This window comes from Xenopus tropicalis, chromosome 8 (assembly GCF_000004195.4).
Source record: "Xenopus tropicalis strain Nigerian chromosome 8, UCB_Xtro_10.0, whole genome shotgun sequence".
Classification (NCBI taxonomy): domain Eukaryota; kingdom Metazoa; phylum Chordata; class Amphibia; order Anura; family Pipidae; genus Xenopus; species Xenopus tropicalis.
In genome coordinates this window covers 75,517,892-75,527,172 of record NC_030684.2, presented here as the reverse complement: position 1 = coordinate 75,527,172, position 9,281 = coordinate 75,517,892, and the positions used below count along the sequence as shown (strand labels likewise).

The 9,281-nt window shown below is 38.8% G+C and overlaps 1 protein-coding gene across 5 annotated transcripts in view; it reads left to right on the top strand.

Moving 5' to 3' along the window:
- Positions 1–2,247: 2,247 nt before the first annotated feature.
- ppp1r18 (protein phosphatase 1 regulatory subunit 18) overlaps positions 2,248–9,281 on the top strand; it is a 23,731-nt gene continuing 16,697 nt past the window's right edge. Inside the window, exons 1-3 of one of the 5 annotated variants that reach the window (XM_031891475.1) lie at positions 2,248–3,942; positions 5,274–5,586; positions 5,671–6,624. In XM_031891475.1, coding sequence (XP_031747335.1) covers positions 5,371–5,586; positions 5,671–6,624 — 1,170 coding nt within the window. In that variant the 5' untranslated portion in view covers positions 2,248–3,942; positions 5,274–5,370. Of the gene's footprint in view, positions 3,943–3,984; positions 4,107–4,628; positions 4,678–5,254; positions 6,625–9,281 lie in introns of those variants that run through there. The other 4 variants (XM_031891472.1, XM_031891471.1, XM_031891474.1 and 1 more) reach the window with 4 other exon arrangements.

The window sequence follows — 9,281 nt, the reverse complement described above, 5'->3', positions numbered from 1 at the left end:
CCTGCTTCGCTCGTGCAGTAGAGTGAAAAGCCGAGCTTTAACGGAGAAGTCGGCTTTTCACTCTAATGCGCATGCGCCGGTTCCCGGAATTTGCCGGCAAAAGGAAGGAGGAAGCTGTTTTCTCCTAACAGGGGCACCAGCAGAAAGTGTATTTATACAAGGTAAGTGATAAAAGTCAAAAACTGCAAAGAGTTGGAAAGAGTTAAAAACTATGACAAATAATGAAGACCAGTTGAAGAGTTGCTTAGAATAGGCCATTCTATAACATACTAACAGGTGAACAACGCCTTTAATGTTCTATGCAAATGAGGGTGGAATTCCAAAAGTGAACACTAGGTGGCATAGACTTACTACTTTGAGAACCAGTGCTGTCAAATAAAAAATTGTGTTCCAAGAAATTATGTCTGAGTTCCATGACCTGTACCTTGGGCTTCGGCCCTTTATATGGGTATAGAATGCCTTGACTTATAATATCTATATATTTTACAACGGGGTACATTATTCACTATATATCACCAACCTGTCTCTTGTGTGACCAGCTACTTACTGTGTGTCACATACTGGAAAAATCTATTACTACATATACTGTATATATTATATTAACACAATAAATACACAGACAGTGGATTTTGTTTATATAGTGATACCTGGGTACAGTGGTACCTGGAGACAATTTGCATCTGTTTATTTTTGAATTATTTAACCTTTTGCAGCTCTTCCTATGGATTTTGAGCACCTATCTGGTTTCTAAGGTTTCATTTACTCTAGCAATGAGGTTGAATTGTTCTTGCCTATGCAGTTGAAGGCTGGTAATGCACATAACTGGCAAAGTAATGCCCACAAAATTGATTGGCAAAGTGGTGTCCAAGATCAAGTTGCACTGACCCACCGAATTAATTGGCAAAGTAATGTCCAACTTGGCACTTATTCATTGAGTGCTGTAAAGTCGAGCATCAAATGTCCTACATACAAGGACACTGCTACCGTCGGGCAAGGTGAGAATCTTGACTCGGGTGGCAGTTGCCCTGCACCAGGGCTGGCAAAAAAAATTTGCTCCTGGTATCTTTAAGAGCTGAAATTCTGGTTATTAAAGGAATACTGTCATGATTTTTATGGTGTACTTTTTATTTCTAAATTACACTGTTTACATAGCGCATAATCCACTCTTACCAGTTAAAATTTTATTCTTGAACCAACAAATGTTTTGGGGTTTTTTTTTATTGTAATATTGATGTGTAGGCAGCCATCTCAGTGCATTGTGCCGGAGTCTGAGCTTTTAGAAGGAGCCAGTGCTACACATTAGAACTGCTTTCAGGTAACCTATTGTTTCTTTTACTCCCATGTAACTGGAGGAGTCTCAAGCTGGACTTGGATTTCTTACTATTGAGTGTTATTCTGATATCTACTGGGAGCTGCTATCTTGCTACCTTCCCATTGTTCTGATGATCAGCTGCTGGGAGTGGGATGATATCACTCCAAGTTGCAGCTCAGCTGTAAAGTGTGACCGAAGTTTATCAGTGCACAGGTCACATGGCTGTAGCACCCTGGGAAATTAAGAATATGGCTAGCCCCATGTGAAATTTTAAAATTAAATATAAAAAAAAAAATCCTGTATTTTTAAAAAATGGATTACAATGCAGGATTCAGCTGGAGAAGTTTCATTAACATGCATTTTGAAAAAAAAAAACATGGTTCCTCATGACAGCATTTCTTTAAACTACAAATTTGGCTTAATTCTAGTATAGAGTGCGGTTGTGCCAGTTGGACAGCACTGATGTACACAATGCCTATTGATCTGGTTAAGGGAAGAGTACTGCAGCTAATAGCAATGACCATAGCTTTATCTATATCTATACACAGGAATGTTAACTGGCTCCTTTATAAAACTGATCATAGTGTGTGTGAATGTGATAGGGACCCTAGATTGTAAGCTTCAAAAGGGGCAGGGCCTGATGCAAAAGTATATAATATAGTATGTAATCTCTGTAAAGTACAAGTATGGGACCTGTTATACAGAATGCTCGTAGTTTTCCAGATAAGAGATCTTTCCACAATTTAGATTTCCATACCTTAAATCGACTAAAAAAGGTACTTGTATTGATTGTATTGTGTCCAATAAGAATTAATTATATCTTAGTTGGGATGAAGTACAAGGTACTGTTTTATTACTACAGAGAAAAAGGAAATCATTTAAAAAAAAAATAGAATTATTTTCTTATAATGGAGTCTATGGGTGGTGGGCTTCCTGTATTTCAGAACTTTCAAAATAAAAAGATTTCCAAATATCGCATTCCATAAATGTACTGCAAAATAGGTCAGCGCTATATAACTACAGGATAAAAATACTTGGAGTAAGAAGTATGTTCAGATTGTGATGGATTATATTTTCCCTAAATAGGATTGCTAAAAACCTTGTAGCATGGCGCACAAGCCCAAATGCATTATGCTGAATGATCAGGTTATACACAAAATAAATGCCAATGGCTAAGGCTATGATCACATGTAGCTGTTTTTTGGGCTGCATACTGGGTCAGACTGGGTTGTGCAGGGCCCATTAGTTTGCCGCCCCAGGGGCCTCAGCAGTGGCCTCCACACCCCCTCCAGGGGCACCACAGACCAACTCCATCCCTCCCAAGTGTGCTTACATTATACCTCAACACGATCAGGGAAAGGAGATCATGTCTGGGTCGTGGAAGCCCACAGAGTTAGTCCAACTCTGGCTGCATATAAATGCAGATGCAAGTAGCAGCTCAACCACTCAAATCAGCCTGGTCTGGTATCTGTGCTAATAAGCACTGCTTCAGCCTGTGTACAGTCACAGAGCAGATTTCAGTGTGAAAATGCATATTGACACTTTTCTGTGCTGAAATTCACTTTGTGTGCAGGTGAGTGGTTCATCTGTTTCTTGGCCTGCATTTATACACAGACCAAAAACCAGCTTTGTGTAACTGTTGCCTATGGTTCAGTTTCTTATACTTTGTGTGGCTTTCTAGTGTTCAGTCTGTAAATTCACCCTAACCACGCATAACTGAAGCACTCTGCATTAAGTTTTACATATGTATTGTATTGTGTTGTGTCCGTCCATATAAATAGTATAAAATATAATACATGAGGTAGCTCTTATTTCATGCACAATTTGCCTTAGTAGTATGTTATTAAACTCAAAACAAACATCCAAAAAGCTAAAACTTCTTACTGTTTAGGATATTTATGTTAAAGCATAAATAATCTGTCATGTGCTGTTGCTTAGTATTTTTTTCCATTAGTCCCATCCTGTCCCCCACTGTTGTGTGTACGTTGTACTGATTTAGTATCTTGAGTATAAAAAATACAGAATGTCTGTGTGTGTCTTGTAGTGGATATTTAAGAGCAGTCTTTGCTTTTTTTCACAATAGGGCATTAAAATGATTTTTTAAAAACTAAAAATCCCAGCATTTTCTTAAAACAAAGCCCATTTGCCTTACCGATGTCAATAGAAAAAAGTACAGTGCTATGTAAGGGTTAACTTGTCTGTAGTATCTCCCCCCACCATCCTTCCTCTCTCCACCCTCCCCCTTTACTCTTAGCATTATGCATAGCTGGAACCTCACCCTCCACCCCCCTCTCTCCTTCTGTCTGATTCAATCCCTTCTTCCTACACACCCTTCTCTTTCACTCTCTGGGAATTCCTCTCCAATGCAAAGGTTGCCCAAGCTATAAGTCCCTAGTCTTTACATTGTACATCTGTATTTGCTTTAAGGGTCTGAAGGAATTGGGCTCACTTGAAGACGTGTGACGCTTTGGGACTTTCCACAGAGAAACGCTACATATTCTTATGTTTTTGGGTTTAAGTTTAACAAAGGAAACTGCTCCAGACATCAGTTCACTTCTCCTAACATCAAGGCATCCTGCTGGGCTATAGGATGTATTAGAGGGGATTGTGCCTGCTTACTCACAATAAAGGTATGTAACATATCTGACTATATCCTGTGGGTTTCTGCATGTCATTTCATATGTGCATACAAGTACAATGAGATCACTTTTGCGCACTCTCACTTCATATCTTCCACCAACTTGTCCTCTATTCTATTTCTTTGGTGCCACTATAAAGTGTGATTCCCACTCTAGTAAGTATTTTTTGAGAGAAGAACATACTCTGATTTACCTTTTGTTTAAATCCTCACCAATCGCTACAACACAGGTTATGCAGTATATTTTCATACTTTAGTGTTATTTGTGCGATAATATACAGTCTCCTACATACATACATAGACAAACAAATATATAGACTTAACATCCTTCTCACTGTTTAAATCTATTTTACTCGGTGCATAGAAAGTACTGCTGTGTATGCAGCTGCCTATTTTTTTGCTTTTGTCTTTACCTTCCATGAATCTCCTAAACCTTAGCGATGTACATCTCCTCCGTTTTCTGTAGAACTGTCAGTGCATCTCCCTCTTTCCTGTTTGCCCACTCATCTCTTGCAGGCATGTCTGAATTATTTGTATCTAGTTCTCCTATTTTGCTTTTTCTCCCTTTTCAGAATGTATGTTTTACATTTCTTTGTCTGGTTCAGCAGTATGGCTATCTGTCAGTCTAGACAATTCCATCCTCCTCATTTTAATTTGGTTGCTCCAATTGTTCCACAGATCTGTATCTGAAGAGTTTCCCAACTTGAAGACCAGACAATTATAATCTGTAAGATTTTGTTTGTACCATGAGAAAAACAGATGTATAAAGGTTGATACTAAACAGTTTTAAATTTTAATTCAAAATTGTAATGCCTTATACTGAAAATACTTTCAGAACCTTAGTTACATTATCTAGACCCTTATTTTGTATAAAACATTGCAGAATTGTTTTGTCCATACATTTAATTAAGCCCTCTAACAGTGTATTTCAGCCTTTTCTTACCCCCATGCTTATTTCTCTTTTTATTCTGCGTATCCTCTTTCTCTTCCTCTTTCTCTTCCTCTCTAATGAACTCTACACATGCTTCTTTATATGTCATTTGACTTTTTAAGTGTAACTTTCTTTTTTAGCTGTATGAAATTATTTTCCTGTCATTACTTGTTTTCCTGCAATGACCATTTTGCACCTCATTCCCATATCTCCTCTCAGTTCTATTGCCCTTTGTGTCTGAACTTTTCTTTTTTCAATTTTACTTTAACACTGTGCTTATCCTATATACTAAAGCTTTTTCTCCTTTCAATTTGTACACAAAATTCTTCCATCTAGTATATTTCCCAAGAGTGAATTTTTATTCTTCTACCTCTCTCTGGACTCTGACCTAGGTCCACTACCTCAAACATGCCTCCTGGACATAGCCAGAGACAATAAAGGTATCCTAAGATAGGACCAACCCCAAGTCTTGAATCCATCATTCTAAAGATGATGGAGGTCCCTGACTGGAAGGTCCACCTTTTGGAGAGAAGACGAAAAGAAGAAGAGGAATTAAAGAAAAGAGAAAGAGAGGAGGAGGAACGTCTTGCTAAAATGCCAGCATGGAAAAGAGAAATTATATTGAGAAGGAAGGCCAAGGCTGAAGCATGTGTATTAGAGATAAAAGCTGAGGTGGAAGAAGAGCAGGAAGAGAGCACAAAAATGGTGAGTGGAGTTCAAGAAGAAAAAGAAGTGTGTGTATTAAGTGAGAAAATTGGACCAGTTCAGCAGAATCCATTTATTCAGCAGGAGAAGCAGAGAAGGATGCCTGAGTATTCCTGTTTGAGAAAACCTCTTCCAGATTCGCCTATCTCCCGCACAGTTCGGACAGATGATATGGTCAGAGGTTTGAATGCCACTCAAATGGAAGAGGATCAGAAAGCCCCCAGAGATGACATATATTTAATGCCTGATGAAGGAACAGGGATTGTTAGCAGACTTTTAAGCCGATTTGGACGTTCATTGTCAGAAGGTGAAAATGGTGCGTCAGGTATGCAACTGGTAAATGGGGAGTTAGAAATGATGTCTAAGACATGTTCAGATATTGTTAAATCTGACAGTCAAGCTTCTGCAATGCTTGCTCAACACCCTCCTTCTCCTTCCTGCCCTAGGGCTGCCACGGGAAACCAAACTTTAACTCAGGAAACTTCTCTCTCCTCCCTCACTCCCCCATACACATCCACTTCCTGTACTGACTCTGAAACAGCCGTGCTCTCACCCTGCATGGCCTCCATGGCCAAAAGTGGACTCTGTGCAAAGCTTAGTATGACTGAAGAAGCCAAGCCTTTTCCTTTTCAATTACGTCCAGCTTCACCAGCTTCTTCTAGACAAATAAAACAGACTATTCAGTCTTCAGTAGCATCTAACAGGCCTGAAATCACCAAACATGGCACAGGGCAAGTCGAAGAGGAGGGAGAAGGGGTGTCAGCCCACAATAGAATTATCTGCAATCCCTGTGGCAACAAGCAAGGGACAGTTGAAAGCCAAGCTATGCAAAGGAGGAAAGGCAATACAATTACAGTTAACCCACGTAAAATGGCTGGTTGTGAAAATGGTTTTGTTGCCACAGAGACTAAGGCCCCAGTTTCTAAAACAGATTCTGGTAAAAAGCGTTATCCAACAGTTGATGAGATAAAAGTGATTGGGGGCTACCAGGCTGTAGGCAGGTCCTGCCTGGCCAAGCACTCTCGTGACAAGAAAAAGGTAAGAATGCTGTTTCAATCTAGCACATTAGTTTTATTGTTCCTACTGTTCTCAAATTTTTTCATTTCTGTTCAATACAGCATTTTAGTTTGTCCTCACAGACATTTCTTTGTGACATTTTTTTCAGAGTACTCTATACTGGGTATTTGGAACATTGTCATACAGTTATATTGACCACTGGTGACCAATTTGTACAACATCAAGCAAGTTTTCCAAAAACTAGCCTGTGTGTTGTCTCCTTGTAAGGGGCCGTGGTAGTAAATCGGTTGCAAAGTAATTTTATAGCAAAAGGAAAGTTGTGCTAAACATCTAAGCATTTTTACATTATTAAGAAAGTGTGACTACACAATTCAAAAGACACATCTATCTGTTAGGGTGAAGACACACAGGGCTACTAGTAGCAGCTACAGAAATAGACATTGCTGATCATTTACTGATAATTGTCTCTATGTGTGATTTAGCAGAGGCAATTCTCAGTATTCTCTATGGCAGGGTATTTTCTGTCTTTTAGTAGCTGCTACTAAGTAGTTCTGTGTGTCCTCACCCATTAATCTGAGCAAAAAACTGTGTCCTCTCCTTTAAATAAAACCTGGATTGTTTCTCCATATGGATTTCAGCTACATCAAAGTCATCCTTAGTCTGACAACCAACACTCACTTTCATCTGATTTATTAAGATCATGTAGTGTATCTCTTTTTCTGTCTGTGCAAATCATGTATTCACATATATAAAAGAATGGCACTATAAGGCTCACTTGGGGTAAAAAGTATAGAAAATGCCCCCCTCCCCTTTGATATGGGATAACAGAATTGGTCACAAAGAAATGCATCTGTTTATGTATGTGGTACTGCATACTATAGAAAAAACACGTGGACGTGCCTCTATCTTGTGGGTCATCCAAGATGTGCTAGGGGACACAAGGGAGTCCAGTACACAAGTCAGGTGTTAAGAAATAGTTATGATAACATCATCTTTTTTACTGGCCTGGTTGCAAATCTATCTGTGCTATTCATCAGATTTTTAATATGGTGCAAGGCACAGAGTGCAGTTTGCCATGAATCAAGGCCCAATTCTCTTGTGTATGGGCAATTTTGCACCCTTAGCTCTTTAGCACTTGCACCTGTACCCAGAGCAAATGAGCTTACATGCCTTTTATACATTTAAATCGTAGTATGAAATTATATTTTTCACTTTCTATTTCTTTACATTATAACCATTGCATTCTGTCATTCATACTGCTCTACATTTCTGTAATCTGCTTTTTAACATTGCTCTGCAGTGACACCTCCCTCATACACATCATTTTTTCACTCTTGTATTATTGCCTTGTGCAAGATCATGTCAGGTGACTTACTCTGAGGGCTATACTTACAATCCGGTGACAAGCACTTGCAAAAGCACTTTCAGGCTATTTCCATATCAAGCAATGGAGGAAAAAATTGTAACTAACCCCCAACAGGTCCCGCTGTCACCCCATGTGCCAGTGTCCTAAATCATTTGTGCCTTATCTCCTCACTGCTTTGCCCTTTAACCCTTTTTGTCATGATGTCACTGCCAAAAAGAGCATATATTTGCGTTCTTCTGGGGAATTTATGTTCTACAATTTGACATTACTTGTACTCAATGGCTTAACTTTCTCCTAATCATTCATTTTGTTTGGCACCTATTGTTTTAGTCAATATTTTTTATCAACCTCTCATATATAACTCCATTCTGTGCATCACAAGACTTTATTTCTGAATTACACTGTTTACATAGCAAATAATTCACTCTACCATTTAAAATTTTATTCTTGAACCAACAAATGTATTTTTTAGCTGTAATATTTTTGTGTAGGCAGCCATCTCAGTGCATTGTGCCCGAGTCTGAGCTCTCAGAAGGAGCCAGCGCTACACATTAGAACTGCTTTCAAGTAACCTATAACCAGTTGTCATGTAACTGGAGAGAGTCCCAAGCCGGACTTCGTTTTCTTACTATTGAGTGCTATTCTGATATCTACTGGGATCTGCTATCTTGCTCCTTCCCATTGTTCTGCTGATTGGCTGCTGGGAGGGGGGTGATATCACTCCAACTTGCAGCTCAGCAGTAAAGTGTGACTGGAGTTTATTAGAGCACAGATCACATGGCTATGGCACTCTGGGAAATGACTAGCCCCATGTGTAATTTCAAAATTAAATATAAAAAAAATCTGTGTTTTTGAAAAACAGATTTCAATGCAGGATTCTGCTGGAGAAGCTCTATACACTGATGTGTTTTGAAGACAAAAACATGTTTTTCCATGGCAGTATTCCTTTAGGGATCATCCAAAAATAAAGTTTTATCTTAACAATGTGTAATGTATAGTAAAACAGAGTAGTTTTGAAAGAAAGTTAACACCAAAAAGGAAAGGGTTTCCTATGCATTTAAACTTAGTATAGTTTTGATGTTCACTGTAAAATTATGTGCTTTAAAAGTGCTAATATAATTTATAAGCTAATAAGTAGCCTGCCATTTAAAGGAGAAATATACTCCTCTTTTGGACATAAGCTCATTCAGTTGGGCATATTTAAAAAGACATACCTGATTAACAGATTGAAAGGAAACCATGATAGTCTATCTGTGCTTGCATGGGCCATGCCCCCATTGCCCTTACGTTACAAGTGTAATGGAACCAATCC